Source organism: Nyctereutes procyonoides, unplaced genomic scaffold (assembly GCF_905146905.1).
Source record: "Nyctereutes procyonoides isolate TBG_1078 unplaced genomic scaffold, NYPRO_anot_genome, whole genome shotgun sequence".
In the NCBI taxonomy this organism is placed as follows: domain Eukaryota; kingdom Metazoa; phylum Chordata; class Mammalia; order Carnivora; family Canidae; genus Nyctereutes; species Nyctereutes procyonoides.
The window spans coordinates 526175-549370 of record NW_026575120.1 but is presented as its reverse complement, the minus strand read 5'-3'; the positions used below and the strand labels follow the sequence as shown (position 1 = coordinate 549370).

Here is a 23196-nt window from a genome sequence, read left to right as displayed (position 1 = left end):
GACTCGATCCTGGGTCTCCAGGATCACACCCTGGGCTGAAAGCGGCGCTAAACTGCTGAGCCACCAGGGCTGCCCTCTCCTCTTCCTTTTAATCACCACCTCCTCATGGTTCGATAAGCATACAGAAGGGTCCATGCAGCACCATTTAACCTGTCTGGGTTTCCTAACCTGAAGGAGCTGGGGAAGTTTGCTAGAACTGAGGACCCTCCTGAGAGAACACAGATAGTAAGTACATTGAAAAGAAACCCAGAGTGCTGATTTGGACTCAGAAGGAAAGATGTGTTTGTACATGTTGGGGACCAGGGGGCCCTGATGGTGTTACTTGGAACTGCTTTCTGGCACAGTCCCTCCTCACACCTGACTGTCACACAGGGCACTGGGATCTCTCCTCTCCTCTCCTCTCCTCTCCTCTCCTCTCCTCTCCTCTCCTCTCCTCTCCTCTCCTCTCCTCTCCTCTCCTCTCCTCTCCTCTCCTCTCCTCTCCTCTCCTCTCCTCTCCTCTCCTCTCCTCTCCTCTCCTCTCCTCTCCTCTCCTCTCCTCTCCTCTCCTCTCCTCTCCTCTCCTCTCCTCTCTCCTCCTTTCCTCCTCTCTCCTCCTTTCCTCCTCTCTCCTCCTTTCCTCCTCTCTCCTCCTTTCCTCCTCTCTCCTCTCTCCTTTCCTTTCCTTTCCGGGATTTCTGAATAAAAAGGACCGAGTCATTTCTCCAAACATGTGTGTGCTGGGATCCTGAGGAGGCAGCCGGCCTGCCGTGGGTCCCTCTGCTGGAAGGCCAGCTTCCCCCTCTGGGAGCCCCAGAGTTCTAGCAGCCCCGTGGCGGGGGAGATGCCGGGGTCCAGCAGGAACAGAGCTGGGTGCAGAGCCCATCTCTGGCCACACACAGAGGAACAGTAAGAAACAGCTGAGGGCAAGGGCCTTGCTAGTGAGCGCGAATAAATCGAAATATTTCGAGGGCGCTTTCTACAGAGCATTACGGCTCTGCCCGAGCGACAGGGGGGAGAGTGCTGGTGATAGTTGGACAATTATGGCTACATATGACCCCATCGGGACCTGCAGGGCTTACACTGAGCCTCGTCAACGTTTTGAACTCGGTAAAACCCTCAGGTGGAGAAATTCAAGGAGGGACGGTCGTCACCGCCGTCTTGTTCTCTGCGCACCAAAAAGCGCCTCTCCCCGCTGGCCCGCCAGGGGGCAGGAGAGGTCACAGTACAGATTTTTTTTTTTTTTTTTTTTTTTTTAAAGAAAGAAAAGACAGACCAGAAAAACTAAAGTTTTCCCCCAAACTGGTTTCCACTTCATGAAACCGAATCCTCCGGCTGCGGCGCCCGCCCCGCCCCGCCCCTCGCCCGCCGCCCCCCCTGCGCCCCTGCCCGGGCCCTGCGCTCCCCGCGCCCGCCCCGCCCGCCCGCCGCCCCGGCGCCTCTGCCCGCGCGCCCCGGCCCCCAAGATGAACGTCTGGCTGCTGCTCGGTCTTCTGCTCGTGCACGAAGCGCTGGAGGATGGTGAGCGACCCCGGGGGGCACTACCCAGCTTGCGCCCGCACTGAGCCCCGCTCCCCAACCAGGATCCTCCCGCGGCCAAGTCCTCCAGCCAGCTCTTCCCGGAACTTTAGACCCTGCCCTGTGCACCTGCCTCTTCCTAACCTCCCTCTCTCCACCTCCCCGGGGCTCCCCTGGGCGGCGACCCCGACCCCGACCCTGGGGGTCCCCACTAGGCCGCCCCCGCGCTCCCGGAAAGCCCTTGGCGGGCCGAGCGAGCATCCCCCGCCAGCGCCTGGGCCAGCCCCGAGTGTCAACGTGTCCTGGGAGGCGGCGGGAGCGGGGGCTCGCCTCCACCCCGCGCGGGTGTCCTCCCCGGGTCTCCGTCCGAGGGCGGGTGCCAACCCAAGCAAGCCATCGCTGATGCTTTGGCAAGATTTGAAGCCTCCCTCCTCCTCCTCCTCCCTCCTCCTCCTCCTCCCAGCTGCAGTCTTTGATTTGTTTCCTATACCACCTTGGGCTTCAATCCTGCAAGATCTACCTAAATCTTGGACCAGATATTCTGTGTATGAAACCCCAAAATGAATCAAAACCCTGCAACTGTTAACCCCTCTTAACTGGGGAAAGATGAAGAATGCATTTTTGTGCAGCATATGGGCGCCCTTGTGCCTCTTTACTTTTTTGAATGTGTGCCTGTCCTGGGTCCATCCTGTTGTTTAGACTCACAGGCTTTGTGTGTGTGTGTGTGTGTGTGTGTGTGTGTGTATGTTGTTCTTGTATCTATATTTCTATAGATGACTTTAGCATTTGTTTGGTTGCCCCTCTTTTTATCCAAACAATGTTATTTATTTGTATAGTACATTTGGCGCCTGGGTACATCTTGGTATTCTGGAACCTCCCTCGGAATTCCTCAGCTACAGCCATGATTTTTGCTTAGTTTTGCTTGAAAGCCGCTTTTGCTGTTATGCAATCTCACTCTTGAGCCACCTCAACCTAGCTCACATTTTATCCACTATTCCATCCTGAGCAGTTCCTGTATTTCCCGTGAAACTGGAAGCATTCGCACCCCCGCCCCCCAAACCACATTCTAGTTAGCAAAGTCCAAAATGGTCATGGAGTTTGAAGCTGAGGTGAGGACACTCCAGCCTGGAGACTTGCTGAGTCTAGTGTAGGCAGTGCTCCTGCACCAGGAGCAACAGGCACCCTTTCTCCAGAGAGGAGTTGGCATGAGGTCACATTATAAAATGCTCTGTTAAAAGGCTCCTGGCAGGTCCTGGTATGTGACTGCTCAAATGAGAGGAACGCAGATTCTGGTATCTTTTTTTTTTTTTTCTAGGGCAGGAGATAGCCAGACAAAATAACTTCAAATAGCCCACTCACTTGGCTGTACAGTTCACCCAAGATGCCTCCCTCTAAGCATCAGGAGGCAGGTTCACCCACTGCCTCCCAGATCTTTCCTAGCCAATATGTGTCCAGATCCTGAGGATGATTACAAACATCTGCTTAAATCAATTAGCACCCATTTAAGTCAAATGTAATTTATATCAGCAATAAACCTTTATGAGACAATCAGAGAAAACTGAGCACAAACGATATCTTATGAGAAATAATTGATACATTTTAGGTGTGATGATAATACCGTGGCTTTGTTTTTAGAAGTATAGGTATACTGGTTATCAAGAAAATATTGAATATATAATTAGAAAAGTATATCTGCTTCATTAAATTACATAACGGTTTTCCTAAACCCATTAAGAATGTTTGTTTTTGTTTTGTTTCTATTTTGAGTTAACATGCGGCTGGCTGGGCCAGGAACAGGCCAAAGGGAGAGGCATATACAGAAGCCCTTCCAGCACCAATCTCCGATGGGCAGGCTGGAATATGCTGCACCCTGTCCACCCCAAAACACACACTGCATGCATAAGGCCCATGACTCAGCTCATCCTTTTGTTGAGGTTTTTGTTTTTCTGATCATTTCTAGAAAAAAATCTTCTAATAGTAAAAGACTTCCCTGCAAGCACATATTGGTTCTACATCTCTTCTAAGCCAGTGAGGTTTGCCTTGCCTAAACCTAAAATGCTTTATTTACATTTCTAGAACTAGTGTTATTTCTTCTCGTGAAGAGCAGGAGGCAGAAGGGCACGTACTACTCAGGTGGCGTGAAAGTGAGGCATGAAAACAGTTAATAAACAGCCCAAGATCCCACTTAGAGGCAGGCATGACTTATAGCACATGATTGTCAGCATTTGTATAGGAATAGGTACCACTGTGTTCTTCATGGGGTGCTGCTATTTTTACATAAAAATGTAGAAAACCGCAAGCATTTACCAATTTTTCATTATTTAAATAGTTTTAATATATAATATTTATTTACTAAATACATTAAAATGGATTTGTTACTGTTTTGCTGAATTTATCCCAGACCTTTGGTCAAGCTAATGTGATCTTCAGTCTAACATGGGCTTATTTGGTATCCTGGGAAAGGTTCTCTCTCTGGAATGACTGCAGAGATTTGTTGTGATGTGAGGGCAAAGCAGTCAGATGTCTAAGGGGTAGAGAAGGAAACACGGCCAGTGATTTTTCAAACAGGACTCTGCAGCATTTTTGTGTCTCAATGTATTCCTTGGAAAAGGAGTGTAAAAATTAGTCCAGAAATCCTTATAATGAAAAATGAATTGTGAAAATTCTCATCATTTATGGGTGCAAATAATGTTTCTAAGCATGTAGGATCTTGGCTCCTATGTTTGAGATACAAAATAATTTTTGATCTTTAGAGCCAAAAATGAGAAAAATTTGAGGGTAACACAGAGAGACAGGGCAGCGTGCCAGCCAGAGGACTGAGTCCCAAGGATTGATGGACTTCCCTGGACAGGGTTGAAAAGCCCTGACTTTGTGATGCCCGTAATCTAGTGGAGAGGACAGACAGTAGACAAGATGAAATATCAAGAAGTGCTAAGTGGCATGAGGAATCAATAGCCAGGATGTATTAGTTTCCTATGGCCACTGAAACAAAGTACCACAAACCAGGTGGCTTAGGACAACAGACATTTACTCTTGCCCAGCTTAGAGATCAGAATTCAGAAATCTATGTGTCAGCAGGATGATGCTGCCTCTGCAACACTAGTGGCTTCTTGCCTCTTCCTGGCTTTTGCTGGTGGCTTGTCTGTCCTTGGTGCTCCTGGGCTTCCAGCTATACCACCCCAATGGCTACTTCTGTTGCCACATGGTGGTCTGTCTTCCCCCATGTGTCTTTGCCTTCACATGGGATTTTCCTCTCTCTCTCTCTCTCTCTCTCTCTCTCTCTCAAGATTTATTTATTTGAGAGCAAGCAAGCAAGGGAGAAGGGGCAGAGGGAGAGAATCTTGAAGCAGCATCCCCTTACCTCCCCACAACCCCACTGAGCATGGAGCCCTACCTGCGGCTTGATCTCACAATCCTGAGATGATGACCTGAGCCATATCAAGAGTCAGATACTTAACCCACTGAGCCACCCGGGCACCTCATGTGTCTTTTTTTATAAGGACAGCAGCACATTGGATGGGAGCCCACCCTGGTGACTTCATCTTAACGTGGTTACAACTGCCGAGATCTATTTCCAAAAAGGTCACACTCAGCTGTATCAGGGGGGTAGGACTTCAGCGTGCCTTTTGGTGGGCACAATTCAATGTGTAACACGGGGTACGAGGATGGAAGGAGCACAGAGGGGAGTGAGAACTTGATTTGGACAGCAGAGTCAGAGGCCTGCCTGGAGAGAGCAAGCATGTGCACAGCAGGTGTCACGAAGAGCCAAGGGCACAGGCTGGGGGTGGATGGGAGGTGGGAGGGGCAGTGGCTTCCAGGCAGCCCCGGGCTCAGGGCTGCCAAAGGACCCTTAGGTGGGAGACAGGAAATGGCAAAGCCTAGTAGGCACAGGAAGACTTAGGGCTTTATTCTACACTGCAGGGTCTTGAGCAGAGGAGTGCCCATGATGCGATTGATGTTTTCAAAGGTAGGAGCTCTAGGGAGGAAGTTGGGAGCTTACCCAGGGAATAATTTTAATAGTTTCTGTGCAAAATGGCTTGGTGAGTGCAGCTGCAGTGGATGTAGGCCATACTTCCTCCAGACAAGGTTCTGGTTCTATTAAGCCAAAAGGATTTGCTGCTGGATTGGATGTGGCCTAGGAGAGAAAGGAAAGAACGATGTGGTACTCTGAGGTTTTTATCCTGAGCAGCTGGGTGAATAGAGTTGTCATCTATGGGTAAAGAGACGCTGGGGAAGGAGCCAGCCTGAAGGGGCATCCAGAGGTCAGTTTGGACACGTTCAATTTGAGATGCCTACTAGCTTTCCAAGTGGCAGTGCTGAGTAAGTGGCAGACTGTTCAGATCTGGGGTTTAGAGGCAAAGTCAGGACAGGACAAGGCGGCAGCTCTCAGCATATAAATACTGCTCGTACAGGGGGCTGTGTGAGGCCACTTAAGAGAATGAGTGCCATAAATGATTGAAGTGAGTTGCAAGGATTAAGCCCTTGGGACTCAGGTCAGGCAGGAAAGGAAGATGAGGAAAGGATGCTGAACAGAGTTGTCAGCAATGGAGATAAAAATAAAACAAGCCCCAAAAGAGAGCTCTGTGTATTAGGAGCCAGGAAAATAGAGTGCTTCAAGAAGACAGTGATCATTTCATAACACATACAAATAGCAAATCATTATGTTGTACTCCTGAAACTAATATATCAATTATATTTTTTTAAAAAAGAGCACAATCTACTCTGTTCTAATGGATATAATAATGTTTCAAAGTAAAGTTTTTGTTATTATTGAAATATTAACATACAGTATTACAGTATTACATTAATTTCATGGGTACAACATAGTGATCCAACATTTATATCCTTTATGAAATGCTCACCACCATGACTATAGTTACCGCACAAAGTCATTACAATATTATTGACTATATTCCCTAGGCTGTACTTTATATCCCCGTGACTTACTTATTTTATAACTAGAAGCTTGTACCTCATATTCTTCTTCACCTATTTCACCTGTTCCCTGCCCCCACCCGCCCACCCCAGTGTTAGTAACCTGTAGATTATTTCTTGTATCTATGAGTCTGCTTATGTTTTGTTTTAGTTGTTCATTTGTTTTTTAGATTCCACATATAAGTGAAATCTTTCAGAATTTTTCTGTCTGATATATTTTGCTTAGTATAATACCCCCTAGGTCCATCCATGTTGTCACAAATGGCAAAATTTCATTTTTTGTGGCTGAGTACTATTCCGTTGTGTATGTATAACACAGCTTTATCCACTCATCTATCAGAGGACACTTTGGTTTTGCTTCCATATCTTGAGGCTGTTATAAATAATGCTTCAATGAATGTAGAAGTGTATATATATTTTAGGATTTAGTGTTTTAATTTTCTTCAGATAAATGCTCAGAAGTGGAATTGTAGCATCATATAGTATTTCTATTTTTAATATTTTGAGGAACTCACATGTTTTCTTTTTTTAATATTCTTTTTTAAAAATTTTTTTAAAATTTATTTATGATAGTCACAGAGAGAGAGAGAGAGAGAGAGAGAGAGAGAGGCAGAGACACAGGCAGAGGGAGAAGCAGGCTCCATGCACCGGGAGCCCAACGTGGGATTCGATCCCGGGCCTCCAGGATCGTGCCCTGGGCCAAAGGCAGGCGCCAAACCGCTGCGCCACCCAGGGATCCCCTCACATATTGTTTTCAATAGTGGCTGCACCAATTTACATTTCTACCAGTGGTGCAGGAGGGTTCATTTTCCTCCACATCGTCACCAATGCTTGTTGTTTCTTATATTGTTGATTTTAGCCATTCTGACAGGTGTGAGGTGTAGCTCACTGTGGTTGTGATTGGTATTTACTTGATGGTTAGTGATGCTGGACAGCTTTTCATGTGTTTGTTGGCCATCTGTATGTCATCTTTGGAAAAATGTCTATTCAGGTTCGGTGCCCATTTTCTAATCAGACTGGTTTGCGGTGTTGAGTCGTGCAACCACTTTATATATTTTGAATATTAATCATTTTTTAAAATTTTTATTTATTTATTTGTTTGAGACAGGGGTGGTGGTGGTGGGCACAGTCAGAGGGAGAAGCAGGCTCCATGCAGGGAGCCTGATGTGGGACTCAGTCCTGGGTCTCCAGGATCACACTCTGGGCTGAAGGCAGCGCTAAACCTCTGAGCCACCGGGGCTGCCCTTAATCCTTTTTTAGATACATCATTTGCAAATATCTTCTCCTATTCAGCAGATTGTCTTTGGTTTCCTTCGCTGTGCAAACCTTTTCAGTTTGATGTAGTCTCAATTGTTTGTTTTTCCATTTGTTGCCTTTGCCTATAGAGAGATCAAAAAAAAATATTGGTAAGACTAATGTTTAATAATTTACTGCCTATGTTTTCTTTTATGGTTTCAGGTCTTACATTTAGGTATTTCATCCATTCTGATTTTACATAATGATTTGTATATTGATTTTTGTATATGGTGTAAGAAAGTGACCCAGTTTTATTCTTTTGCATGTAGCTCTCCAGTTTTCCCAACACTATTTATTGTAGAGACTGTTTTTTCCCCATTATATATTCTTACTCCCTTTGTCATAGATTAATTGACCATAGAAGGGTTTACTGCTGGATTCTTTATTATGTTCCATGGAGCTGTATGTCTGTTTTTGCACCAGTACCACACTGTTTTGATTATTGTAGCTTTGTTGTGTACTTGTAATCTGGGAGCATGATACCTGAAGCTTTGTTCTTCTTTCTCAAGATTGCTTTAACTAGGTCTCTTGTGGTTCCATACAAATTTTAGAATTATTTGTTCTAGTTCTGTGAAAAATGCCGTTGATATTTTGATAGGGATAGTATTGAATCTGTAAATTGCTTTGGGTAATATAGACATTTTAGTAATATACACTCTTATAATCCATGAGCATTTCTTATAATCCATGATCCATTTCTTTATGTCATCTTCATTTTCTTTCATCAGTGTCAGTTTTCAGAATAGATCTTTTACCTTCTTGGTTAAATTTATTCTTAAATATTTTATTCTTGGTGAGGCAACTATAAATGAGATGGTTTTCTTAATTTACTTTCAGCTAGTTTATTATTAGTGTTACAGAAACACAACAGATTTCTGTATGTTAATATTGTATCCTGCAAACAAGTAAATAATCTCTTTTGTCTGAAATAAGTATTGTTACCCCAGGTCTTTTTTTTTAATCTCCATTTGCATGGATACTTTTTTTCTACCCTTTCACTTTTGGTCTATATGTGTGTCTTTAGTGCTGAACTGAGTCTCTTACAGTAAGCATAGAGATGGGTCTTGTTGTTTATATGTTCACTCACCCTATGTCTTTTGATTGGAGCATTTATCAACATTTAAAGTAATTACTGACAGATATATACTTATTCATTGTTTTCTGTTTGCTTTTATAGTTCCTTCATCTCTTGCTCTCTTTTGTGATTCGATGACCTTCTTTAGTGCTATGTTTAGAAATCTTTGTTTTCGTTTTTTTTGTAAAACTATTATAGGTTTTTGGTTTCTGGTTACTATGAGGTTAATATAAAACATGCTATGTAGATAGCAATCTATTTTAAGTTAATGATCGCTTAAGTCTGAACACATTCTATAAGCACTACACTACATTTTTACCTTCTCCATGTTTTATGTATGTGACATATTACATTATTTTTTGTGTGTATCCATTAAATAATTATTGTAGATATAGTTGATTTTACTACTTTTGTCGTTTAACCTTCCCACTAGCTTCATAGGTGTTTTTGATCTACTCCCTTTACATTTGCTTTTACTGGTGAGATTTTTTTCTTTCACAATTTTCTTCCACTTATGGCTTTTTCATTTCCTCTTAAAGTCCCTTTAACATTTCCTGTAAGGCCAATTTAGAGGTAATGAACTCTTTTAACTTATGTTTGGGAAACTTTCTCTCTTTTTCAATTTTGAATGATAATCTTGCGGGATAGAGTATTCTTGATTGCAGTTTTTTCAGTCCGCACTTGGAATATATTGTACCACTCCCTTCTGGCCTGTGGGGTTTCTGCTCAAAAACCATCTAATAGTCTTTTGGGTGTTCCCTTGTACACAACTAGTTGCTTTTCTCTTGCTGCTTTCAAGATTCTCTCTTTATCTTTAATTTTTGACATTCAATTACAATTGAATTGAATGTCTTGGTATGGACATCTTTGTGTTTTCTGTTTTGTTTTGTTTTTGAAGGGTTTTTTGTTTAATACATCTGAAAAGAATGCATATACAAAGAATTGAGACATGAGAAAGTTCAACACTAATGAATCTACAAGAAATAGGATTTTGGGAAGGGGAAGAAGATTACCTAAATATTTTTAAAAATTGGAAACTGACAAAAATAAGTGAATAAAATCCCTATTAACGCTTATGAAGAGTCTTCATAAGACTCCATAATTTTTTTATTAAACTAGAGAGCCTTAACTAGCTACTCTAGGGTTCCTAATATGCAAAACACTAAAAAAGGGATTCCCCTAACTGGTCCCCATGTTGTTAAATGGTCTCCTCACCCCCACTCCCCAGCTTATTCATGAAGCAGGTCTCCATCCTCCCAACTTAAAAGAGGATGTGTACCATCCCCTAGACATCTGTCTCCTAGCGCCACCTCTCACATTTCTTCGATTTACTAGGTCTTCAGTTGTGTTCTAGGAACACCATATCATACACTATTAAGCTGGACATCTATGCTAAGCATATAAGACAATGACAGGGAAAAATGTTTTTTAATTACATACTCAATCCATTTGATGTATTTCAAAAGGTGCAATACTTTTCTTCATTTATCAATGAAAGAAGTTAGAAATTAACTTCAAAAAAAAATTCAGCAAATGGCAAACAAATTTCCTTGAAAGTCACAGTCACATATATAGTGCAAACTAGAAAAGAGAAGGGGCAGGACAGGTTCCACCCACTTTCATGAGTTTCATCAAATACTGGACCTACCCAAGGGTGGAGAGAAAAGGCAACTTTCAAAAAGGAATATGTTATTAAATGAGGCATTTACTACTCCTTCCTAAGAGCACTAGGTGGGGGACAAGTTTTCTAAACTAGATCTAGGAAGTGGAATGTGGAATCAATCCATCCTCCTCCCCTTACGGGCTGTCCAATGGTTAATGAATTTAAAAAACATGACTAAATAAAAACAAACCCCACACACACACTCCCCGCACCACCACCCCACCCCTGCAAAAAAAAAAAAACAGGAAAAAAAAAAACCCTAAATGTCCCAGATCATTCTCCAGAGTGAATGGAGCCCAGCAGCAGCTTCAACAACCCTAATTAGTCTGTTACAGAATCATCACAAGCATGCCTTGCTTTTAAATAACAAAAAAATTTTTTTGAAACGACAGAACAATAACTAGTAGTAATCACTTTTCTGACAATACACAATTACTCAAATTAACTAGTACTGAGAGGGGGAAGGGGACCATACCTATGGGCCTTGTCTCACATGAGTGCGGGTGGGTAGGTGCAGGGCATTTGTCATTATTGCAAAAACAAATTTTAATCTTTAATCTTTAGTTTAATTTAACACTGCTTTTAGTACGATGCTGACACCAGCTGTGTGGAAAGGGCTCTGGAGAGATGTTCATAGTAGCACACACTTGTGGCTTTCTTTGGTTCTGGAAGCTCCAGGGCAGCTAATATTGCTTCATCAAATACATTCTTTAGGCCTTTTGGTACTAGTGCAGAACACTCCACATACTTGATCGCCTTCAGGTCACAGGCCAGCTTTTCAGCAGTCTCTGGAGTGATAGGCTTCTGCTTGTTCTTGGCAAGTTTCTCAGTAGTAGAGGGGTCACCTCAGAGATCAATTTGGGTCCCAACAAGCAAGAAAGGAGTCTTTGGACAGTGGTGAGTTATCTCAGGCACCCACTTTTCCCTCACATTTTCAAATGAGGATGGAGAGAAGAGACCACTGAAAAACAGACTAGAAATACATCTGTTTGTGGATAACTCAGCAGTCATAATCTGTCATAATCCTCTTGCCCTGCAATATCAAAAAGTCCAAGGGCATATGGCTCTCCACCAATCATAACCATGACTACATAGTTGTCAAAAATAGTCGGTACATACTCTGATGGAAATTTGTTTGTTGTGTAGGATATCAGGAGACATGTTTTACCAATGGCACCATCACCCACAACAATGTACTTAATTGTCTCCATTGCTGAAACAATTTTGTATCCACTTTAAATATCTCAAATTCGATGATGACCTCAGCTTCTCCCCGTAAGGACATCTTTGGGTTCATCTTATTTGGGGCTTTCTGTGCTTCTTGAATTTGAATGCCTGTTTCCATCCCAAGGTTAGGAATGTTTTTGGCCATTACATATATATTTTAAAGATTTTATTTATTTATTCATGACACACACACACACACACACACACACACACACACAGGCAGAGACACAGGCAGAGAGAGAAGTAGGCCCCATGCAGGGAGCCCAATGTGGGCCCAATCCCAGGACTCCAGGATCAGGCCCTGGGCTAAAGGCAGGCGCTAAACCACTGAGCCGCCCAGGGATTCCATTGGCCATTATTTTCCAAATAAATTTTCTGTCCTTTTGTCTCTATTCCTTCCGGAAACTCTATAATGCAAATGTTAGTATGCTTAATCTTGTCCTAGAGGTTCCTTAAGCTATTCTCATTTTTTAAAATCTTGTGTGTTATTTCCAGTACCCTGTCTTCCAGATCACTGATCCATTTTTCTGCATTTTCTTATCTGCTATTGATTCCCTTTAGTGTTTTTTTTTATTTCAGTTATTATATGCTTCATCTCTGATTGATTCTTTTTAATATTTTCTCTCTTTGTTGCAGTTCTCACTGTATTCATCCATTCTTTCCCTGAGTCCAGTGAGCATCTTTATGACCATGACTTTTACCTCTTTAGCAATAGATTGCTTATATATCCATTCTGCTTAATTCTCTATAAGGCTTTGTCTTATTGTTTGTTTGGAACATATTCCTCTGTCTCCTCCTTCTCTGACTCTCTGTATTTCTATGTTTTAGGTAGATTAGTATATCTTCCAGTCTTGAAGAACATAGTGTCATGTAAATGGCATTCTGTGGGGCCTGGAAGTGCAGTCCTTCTGGGTTGCCAGAATCAGACATTCCAGGGTCACCTTGTGAGGGCTGCATATGCCTTCCTGCTGTGGCTGGGCCACAGCTGCTGTGGGCACACCCTTGGGTGAGACTGGTCATGGGGAGCCACTTTGGGGTTGCACTGGCCCCGGCAGAGGCCAGCGACCTAGTGCAAGTTGGGCAGGAGCTATCAAAGTAATATCTTTATCCTGTAATAGAAGTATTTATTCTTAGAAATACTTTAAGAAATGGCAGGAGGGTATTTTGGAGTAGGGTTCTCAAAGGGAGTAAGGAAAGGAAAGCCTCTCATTTTTACATTTTCATTTCCCAGTTTGTCATTTCTTTCCCACCTTCTCAGAGTTGTTCTTGAGTTCTTGTGTTTTTGTGAGGTATTTCATGAAGAAACAAAAAATTGGAGTAGGGCATGTTCATCAGTTTATATAACTTGCTGGGGAACCCTGAGCTATTCAATAAATTTATAGTGTGGTTATTTTCATGCTACTCTCACATTAGATCAGATCTTCACCCTTAACCGTCCATGAGGAAAAAAAGGCAAACAGCTACAGATCTTTGTATTAATGATTGTATTCGTATCGAGTCCTCATCTGAGCAGCTGTTAGTGATTCTGCTAGTGAATTTGACTTTTTTTCTTTCTTAACTCATGCAACATAATTCTCATCTACAGAATTAGGATAATGGTCAGGTCACCTTTGTTAAAGGTTTGATTGGAATCCTCAGTACTGAAGAATTACAGTCTTTTGTCCTGCTTACTTCTTGTTTTATAACATTTATTCTTCTTTCTTTCTTTCTTTTCCTTTCCTTTTTTTTTTTTTTTTTTGGCAGGCTTTTGACCAGTGTCTCTTCACTTAGGGATTCTAATGAATGCCTGGAAAAGCATAACCAGCCCTTCCAGGAAGGTTGTACTCTTCTCCCTGGCATCATGTTCTGTTTGATTTGGAACTTCTTGTCAAAGCCTGGGGCATATCACACAAAGAAACCACTTAGACAAGGGTACTACACATGAGGTTTGTGAAGAAAAAAAAGAAGCAAAGAAACTGTTACAATATGCTAATCTTTAAGTGAATCAAAAGACAATAGCATGAATTGGAGAAGACTCTAGACTTGGCATCCAAGGGTCTGTTTCTTCACTAGCTTCTTAGTAACCTGGGATGAGCTACTTGGCATCTGTGATCTCAATTATTTCCCTGTAAATTAGGAAGAAGAATAACTGCTTTACTGCCATCACAAGTTTATCATGGAGATCACCATGAAACATTATCATGAGACAATCACAAAACAGTAAGCAGCACTTAACTAGCACCTACTTAAATGGATCTGACACTGTTCTCAGCATTTTAAATGTATTAACTCATTTAATCCCCACAACAGTCAATGAGATGGTCATTATTACTATATAATTCTCAATTTACAGATGAGCAAACTGAGAGGATAGATAACTTCCCAATGTCACACAACTGCTAAGTGGCAGCTAGGTCCTGAAGTCAATAATATTTAATGATTTGTGAATTTTGCCACCTATTTCTCTGTAAAATATACTATACTGCTATAGTCTCAAAAATGCAATGGTAATGGGCTTTCATTTATCTATAATACAATTTTTTAGTCCTTTGGAAAATAATTTACATAGTTAGGTAGAAAAGTCATATTCCTTAAGAAGTTAGACATGGAATTTGGGAATCACTCAATTCCAGGTCTGTCTGGGTATCTGTGGGACCAGTAGGCTGGCTCTACTAATTTAGTGTCATTGTTATCAAACTGTGGATCCATTCCATTCAGGCAGCTGGACAAACTATACAGGTAGATGTGTTGATAGGTCTATTTGGTGAACAAGTCAGATTACTTTGCAGGGATAATACCACATATTTGGATGCATAATATCCAAAATTAGGTAATCTAATGTCCCTGAGTAGCAGAGTCCCACAGGATCTGAGAGCTTAGAAGTCAGGTGAGTTGCACTGGTTGTCTAAATTCCATAGGATTTACAGACAGTTGTCATTTCTGATAGCTTGGATTCCTGTTACATGATAAAGAAAACACATCAAATTAGACTTCAACCCAGAGGTCCATGAATCCCATAGGCACAGTGTGATCAAAATGCCTGTGGGGCACAGATGATGGACATTGTAGTGGTACACTTTAATTTTCTGCCTTGAGTAAAGTACTGTGACGTTGACTCTATTGCAAACTTAAGGCATCTGTTCACAATAGATGTTGCTCTGTTGATCTGACATGTTCCCAATGATTACAGTGCTTCTCCTTCTGGAAGGTTGGGGAAATATGTGCATGTGTGCCACTGCCCACCCTCCTCTGTCCTTAGAACTTCAAGGGTAAATAAGCCAAATGTGCAGGGTCAGGAGAAATCTTGGCAAACAGCAGATTCAATGGCAGGCACTGGGGACTCACCTTGGACACTGGTGCTCAAGAACACGATTCTGTTCCCTGGAAGGACTGAGAAAGTTCAGCAGGACCTGTGACCCAGAGCAGCCAGAGTAGAGGAAGAATGGGAAATAATAAGGACTCAGGCCTAGGAAAAGAAGGATCTCAACTGAATCTGAAGTGGTAGAAAAGAGCAGGGCTCAAAGAGCAAGGCATACAAGAAGGCAGCATGTTGAGGTGTTGATGTTGATTGATACTGGGTTCAGAGTGAGATTAGTTCCAGACTCTGGGCTCAGCTGAACTAAAAGTGGAATCTGAATGGCTCCTATTTCAAAGGACAAAGGGCAACATGCAAAAGAAGCCAAATTTATCATTACACAGTTGAGTCCAGATCAACTGAACTTTTAGTATATAAGAGTATGTATGGTTCCATGAAATGCTCCCAAACTGCACACACCTGTAACTAGCCCAGATCAAGAGAGAGTGTTCCTGGAAACTCTCCCCATATCCCCTCCTGGTCATCTCACCCATCCAAGGATTATTACTACCTGACTTCTAACCTCAGGATTCACATTTGAAATTTCTAGAAATTGAGTTTCTGATATTTAACAATCAGGAAATCTACATTTCTACCATCCTTTGAGGCATCAGGTCCAGCAACAGCAGGTCATGGCCTTATCAGGCCCACTTGGTTTACTTTGTTTGGCCACCTACCTGGTGGACTGGTATAAGAGTTTGCAACACTTACTTTTTTCCATTTTTTGATCCTAATTTCAATATCTTTGTATTTTTAACCATGCTAAATCTGAAGTATACCAGTTATTAGATAAATACATACATCAAAAAGGAAAAGATTTTCTCCTGATTTGTCACTTCTCCCCATTTTATACAAATGCCCTGTAATTCCCTCAGTTGGCCAAGATTTGTGTGGCTATCTATTCAAAATATATACAGGATATTTATCTACATATAGTGAAATAAGCACTTGGGAGAAGAGTCAGAAGACCTGAATTCTACTCTCACATTCTGCCACTAACCAACTGTGTGCAACTTACTTAACTTTTCAGGATCTTCTTAATTTTTTAAGTCTACAACATGAGAATTTTACCTAAATGGCCTCTCAGGAGTCCTATAAGTTTGGACATTTTGTAATTTTCTGGGTATATAGTGAGGTTGCCCTTGAGTTCAAGCAGACAGATGGGCAAACTGAAATTGCATGGTCTTCTTTTCATTGTTCTTGCTGGATGGACACAAGTCCATGGCTGTACAGGCATGTCGGACATTTCAGGTTTCTGGAGCCCAGAGGCATACTAAGGGAAGGGAAGTGGAAACGATCTTCCCTGGGTGCAGGCAATAGGGTGAACTCTCTATAGAGAAAGGAAATACAGATAATAAAATGGACCCAAAGTAGGTCAGCTTTTTATCACCCTTTGCCAGCAATTATCAGCAATGTTGGTGATAAAATAATCCCCCAAATCCCCAAATATTTTGTGGGCTAAGTTCTAAACCATTGCTACAGTTACTGTTGAGCTTTTAATAACTTATGCAGAAGCCTTAAATGAGCACAGGTTTGGGACACCTGGGTGGCTGAGTCAGTTACACCAACTCAGTTTTGGCTCACATCATGATCTTAGTGTCTAGGGATGGAGCCCTCTGTTGGGTTCCTCACTCAGCAGGGAGTCTGCTTAAGATTCTCTCTCTCCCTCTGCCCCTCCCTTCACTCATGTGCGCATGCACGCTCTCTCTCTAAATTCTTTAAAAAATTAAAATTAAAAATTAAAAAAATTATAAATGAGCACAAGTTTAGGTCCTATTCTTTCTTAAGCTTTGTATGCTGTGTGGATGTTGTCCACTCAGATACACCCAGACTCCGCTGTGCACACTCATTTGGGAGACAGTTCATAGTGGTTTGGCCTATTCTGAGTGTGCTTGTGGTGTAGTTTATGCCTGCGCTCCCTGGAAGCTACCTATTTCTGCATTTAAACAGTAAATTCAGAATGAGCAATGATAGCCCTGACACTGCAAGGACAGGAAACAGCTTTGAGTAGCTTTGATGCTTCCATTCTCTTTGACCCCTTAGAGACTGTGAGACAGGGTGAATTACAGGAATAGTCTTGTTGTTTGGTAAGTGCAAATTTTAGTTCATATGTGTAGTATTTTGCTGAATTTGAATAAAATCTTTGAAGCTGAAATGTATTCCCTCTCAGTGATTCATTGTTTTGCAACTAAAGAATGAATTGAGAAAATAAAGATTATTCCTGAAAATAATTTTCATGGATGAGAAGAGTGTCAAAAAGTTACCTGCTTGAGATGTTGAATCTTCTGGTTCATTACTATTTGAGTGCATTGTTCTTTCCTCACATTTGTACTAGTTACTGGCCAGCATCCTCCCAAGAACAAGCGTCCAAAGGAGCCAGGAGAGAATAGAATCAAGCCTACCAACAAAAAGGTGAAACCCAAAATTCCTAAAATAAAGGACAGGGATGCAGCTGATGCTCCACCAAAGACACAGTCAATAATGATACATATGATGGATAAAGGCCGCTTCCAGAAACCTGCTGCTACCTTGAGTCTGCCAGCAGGGCAAACTCTAGAGCTTCGATGTAAAGGGAACAAAATTGAATGGAGTTATCCTGCCTATCTTGACACCTTTAAGGACTCTCGCCTCAGGTGAGCATTTATTTATTTATTTTTACTTGTGTTGGTCAAGGGTTTAGTGTTAAATACTGCATTGTTTCTGCCATCTACCACTTCACCTTAATAGCTTATAAAAAATGAAAGCTCAAAGAGCAAAAGCCTTAGATTTTCTTTGACCACTTTAAAAAAATTATTGCAAATACTCTCCACATGAGTTAAAAGGGTGAAATTTTATAGGAAGCCAAAAGACAAATAATTGAATATGATGTACAGATATTTAAGAATTCATACTGTTAAAAAAAATGAGCCCGATCACCAGTCTCTGTTATTTTTTAAGTAATCATAAAGTTGGTGACAGGACCACGTTTGAGTATCTTCTGGAGGTTGCACGAAAAGTGGCCAAGGTGATGCTTAGGAAAAGTGTTAAAAAGCAAGAACATGGAGCATGCTTCAGTAGGTCCTAGGGGGGCCCCGGGGCCTTAGGGCTGGGGGTCCAGTGCATCTTTGGGGGTCCCCCAAAATCCCTGAGCCTCCCTTTCCTCATGCACAGAATGAAGGGACTCAGACTGCATGATACCTAAGATTCTTTCCAGCCTTTTCTTCATATGACTTAGGAAAAGGAAATGCAGGATATTGTCTATTTGGGATGACTTGACTGGAGTAAGAATGGGGATCTTGGGCATTAAAACTTCTCTGTATTGCTAACAGGTTCAGTTTCCACACAAACTCCACCCTCGCACCTCTTCCCCTCCCTCCAGGACACCTGCACCCACTCAGCAGCTCAGATGCTAAACTGGGGAGTATCCCTATCTCCTCCATCTCCCCTCCCAATCCCACATCTTCTCAAACTGTAAACCTGTCTGACCACAGCCCCAGCCAGTGTTGTCCCTCACTCTGATCTTGAAATGCAGCAACCACAACCCTGTCCTCCTGAGCTCCTTGACACTGCGGCTGGACAAAGGTCTTAAAAATGTGGATCTATTCATGCCCTTTCCCTGCTTAATGGGTGAGGCTCCACTGGGGATACAGTCCAGCATCTTCACCTGACCAATGAGACCCTCCCTTAACTCAGAATCTCTCTCGAGTTGCTTCTAACCTCTTGATTAGTATCTGATTTCACTGGCCTGGGCTCCTGTAAGATCATCAAATGTGCCTGGCCCCGTCTTCACCTGGCTAACTTCAGCCTGCCTGCCTGGCTTTCTCCTGGAGGCCGTGTCCCACTCCCGGGGGTGTGCTTTCCCATGGCCCTGGGTACCTTCTCTTTTAATCACTCTTCATACTTATGACTCCTTTTGGTAATGTGCGTTTCTCACAGGGCTTACCGGAGTCCTTGGCATTTAGCTTTAGCTATTGAATGATTAGGTAGTCTTCTCCCCTTCTTACACACAAACACCTCGGGAAATAAAGAAGTTAAAATATATACAAGTAATATCTATCTTCCCTTTTGTATTAAGACTCTTTCACATTTTATTCTGAAGATACTCTTCTGGCTTCGGGAAATATAATAGTGTAGAGTTTTCCTTGAGGGATATTGGGTTGGAAGAAGAGTGGTATGTGTGGTGTGTGTATATTAAAGTATGTGTGTACGTGCCCTGCTTGGGACAAATCTGGAAAGATTTACTACCGTATACCTTTTAAATGACTTAATTTTTCAAAGTGATATTTACACACTTAAAAAAAACCAATTAACTCTTTTAACTTATTATGAACAGTTAGTCTTTGATTTACACATAGTATTTTAAACCTACATGATTTGGCTCTTGAAAATATAGTATTTTCTAGAAGTATTTTCTTTTTTTTTCTAGAAGTATTTTCAAAGTTGTATTAGTCATAGTGTGTTTGAAAATATCTTAAGGACTCAAAATGAACATGAATCTGAATTGAAGAGAAATATCTGAGAGCTAAAAAAAAACAACTTTGACTTTTTAACATTAAATTGTATTCATTCAAAATACAGTCAGGGCTTTATAAGAAAGTAAAGACAGATGTGAGCCCCCAAGGACTTTACCAAAAAATGTGAGAAATGTGAAAAACATCTAGTCATAACTTTATATCAAACAACAACAAAATCATGATTTATTTGACACCAGAGAATCCACAAATTAACTCTTGACATCTTTCCCAGAACATGGTACCCTTGGATAGAGAGGTATTCATCCTGTGTTTTCTTTCCCTGTGGAATGAGTTCTTACCAGTGTTCCGACAGCTTTGGGTTTGGAAGCTCCCCAGGTGTGCTTCCAACAAACCCGGGTCCCTTTAAGCAATTTTGGTAGCTTTCTGGAACAAAGTTCACAACGCTGCCAGATTTGTCCAAATTCAGAAAAGGGAACAGGTTATGGAACAGAGAGGTCAGACAGAGGCATAGTTAGATTCAAATCCTGCCTTTACCACCAACCAGCAAAGTGATCTTTGATCAGTAATTTGCCTAAAAACCCACTTTCCTCATCTGGAATATGGAGATTATATTATCTATTGTAAACACTGCCTGGCCAATGGCAAATGTTCTGCAAATTGCAACTAATTGTTACTAAGCAGTGTATATTTCTTAAGCACAACAATCAAGTGATCTTTTGGGACAGTCAATTCTAGTCAAGACTCAAATGTCACACAGCCAATGTAACTTTTAATATAGAGGGTCCACAAAAGATTGTACACCTCTTTCCTTTTTCATTTAATTGATTCTTTACAAACTGGAGCCTATGTCCATCTTCCCCCATGAAAATGTAAACCTGTTGTGGGCAAATACCATGTTTATTTGATTCATCATCAGATTCCTAGCACCTCCAACAGAGCCTGACATACACCTAAACTAAGGAAATAGATTTTGGTTTCTCCATGGGTTTAACGGTCATATCAGAAGCCAGTTCCTGGTCATGCATTTGTACATTCAACATTCAAAGATAAATACATGTGTGTACTATACATGTAGGGCAGAGGGTGACAACAAAATGTGAATATATTTTATATCTAGGGTGATATGCCACTTTGGATCCATCCACACTATCTCAGAGCCTGATGTTGCTTCCCATCATGGAGCCATTTTGTTAGCTGACTTACACACACACACACACACACACACACACACACACCGCCCAGGAATTTCTCCCTCTTTATCCATCTAGTCCCCTTCTGTGCTCATTAGACTCTAGGGTCTGTTGTTTCTACCAACCTCTTGGTAAACCTAAGTAAATTATGTTGCCCTCTGGTTTTTGTTTATTCCTTCTTGGAAATTTCCAACCTGAAATGAACCTGTTCACCCACTTCTTCTTGTCCACACTTGGGCACTGAACACTGATAGAGGAAACCATGCAAGTAGGTGGATGGGTGCCATTAGATTATGATCACTTCACTTGTGTCTGGCAATGCTGGATAGATTTCTCTAGAGAGCTCACTTTTTCTCTCTTTCTAAACCTCTGATCTTTTCCATCTCTCTCACTTTGATCTAATTCATTTCTCACCTAACGTATTGAGAAATTAGAGCCCTTGAATTGCCTTGAATTCATCTTATCACATCTCTTCCTTCTCTACTCTGACAGTTACAGTGGAGGAAGGGTTTCTCTTCCTAAGGCCAAACTCTGCCTGTGTCCTGGATCTCACCCTTGTATGTTTTCTCAGAAGCCCTGAGATATCAGTTGTTGCCTCCCTCTTTGGCATTGTCAACCTCCCCCTTCTCAATGAGATCTCTCCCAGAATCCTTCTCCATATTAAGAAACCCCACCAACCTTGGTCCCCATGTGCCCTCCAGCCACCTTCCTTGAAGCACTTGAGCAGAACAACAGCTCCATGTTGGGACTAAGGGTCCAGGGTCTAAGGCTCATACTTAGAAGGCCCTTAGAAGAGTCTCTGTCTACCCTCATCATCTTCACTGTCCTCTCCTATCACCCTCCACCTAAAGCACCTGACTCCTGCCCTACTATTCCACATGCACTTCATCACCAAGGTCAAGGTCATTAAGTCCAGTGTTTACTTTCCAGTCACCATGTGACTTGCCCTACCACATCCATTCCACAGAAAAGAACGATCTGCTCTTGGCTTCCACAATGTCATTTTTTGCCAGTTTTCTTCCTGGCTCTTAGGCCTCTCCTTGAAGTTTGCTTTGGCAGCTCTGCATCATCTACTCTCCAAGACATAAAATATTAGTTCCGTGTCTTCTTCTCTTCTCATTACATGTTACCAAATGTCCTCCATTGATCATATGGCACACCTCGATGTTTCTGCTGAGTTCCAGATCTGACTCTCTGGTGGCCTGCTCAACTACCTGAGTCTTTCTCTGAACAGAACCATCTAAAACTGAGCTCATAAGCCTTCTCCACACCCAATGTCCTTCAGTTCAGTGATTAGCACTAATTCTACCCAGTTGCCCTTGGTCAAAGGTCTGGAATCACCTTGGATGCTTCCCTTTTACTTCCACATCCAATCAATGACTACCGGATGTCCTGATGATGTCACTATTTAATTATTTATTGAATCTTCCTTCTTTTTTCCATCATGGAAGCAATGACCCTCGTCTTGTACATGGATTACAGCATAATCTTGTAACTAGCTTTTCTGTACCCTATCTTGAACCTGACCTCAGTCTTCTGCAAGCAGTCAGATCTTTCAGAAGAGCATATCTGGTCCTGCCACCTTTCTGCCTCAAGCCCTTCTACAGAGTAATTCTGTTGCTCTTAGAATTGAGTTGAGGGGCACCTGGGTGGCTCAGTTGGTTAAGCATCTCCCTTTGGCTCAGGTCATGATCCCATGGTCCTGGGATCAAGCCCTGTGTAGAGCTCCCTGCTCAGTGGGGAGTCTGCTTCTACCTCTCCTCCTGGGCTCGTGCTCTCCGTCCCTATCTCTATCAAATAAATAATTCATTTTTTTAAGATTTTATTTAAGTTGAAACTCCTGATACATAATGTGGCCTCTGCCTTCCCCTCCTGTTTTGTTTCACTTCCCTTCTCTTATTCATACTCCAGGCTCTGTGGACTCTTTCCGATGCCTGGATGTTCCAGTCTCCTTCTTGCCTGGGCCTTTGCCCATTTGAGTCGTACTGCTTGTAATGAACATACTGGAAAAGCTGCTCAGCAATCTTCAAACCCAGGCCTGTCCCATCCTTTCAGCCCCCTGCTAGGCTGAGTTACACACCCTCACTGAAGCCCTTATCACCAATTGTGCAATCACTGTTTTATGTTTGTGTCCCTGACTTAGCTGTAGGCTTGACAGAGATTATCATAATTATTCACCGATACACTCATGCCCTCCATCAGTATCTCAATATGAGTATGGTGCGGGGGACTGAGCATAGAGTGGGCCGAATGTCAGGCCTCTCTGGGGTCATGAGGCCTGTAACTCAGGAACAAGTTCATGGAACTTGAGGGATCAAAGGAACCTTAGTAGTTGTTATGCCTAAGTGCCTCTTTTAAATATTTTTTAATTAATTTATTCATGAGAGACAGAGGCAGAGACATAGGCAGAGGGAGAAACAGGCTCCATGCAGGAAACCCAATGTGGGACTCAACCCCGGGACTCCAGGATCACACCCCAAGTCAAAGGCAGGCACCAAACTGCTGAGCCACCCAGGTGTCCTCTA

At 42.2% G+C, this 23196-nt stretch overlaps 1 protein-coding gene and 1 pseudogene across 1 annotated transcript in view; one reads left to right on the top strand and one right to left on the bottom strand.

The window, feature by feature from the left end:
• The first annotated feature begins 1400 nt into the window (after positions 1 to 1400).
• The window catches only part of PDGFRL (platelet derived growth factor receptor like), a 64203-nt gene continuing 42407 nt past the window's right edge, over positions 1401 to 23196 (top strand). Inside the window, exons 1-2 of the mRNA XM_055334612.1 lie at positions 1401 to 1500; positions 17363 to 17660. Coding sequence (XP_055190587.1) covers positions 1446 to 1500; positions 17363 to 17660 — 353 coding nt within the window. The 5' untranslated portion in view covers positions 1401 to 1445. The remainder of the gene's footprint in view (positions 1501 to 17362; positions 17661 to 23196) is intronic.
• Positions 11049 to 11677, bottom strand: LOC129515859 (cell division control protein 42 homolog; annotated as a pseudogene).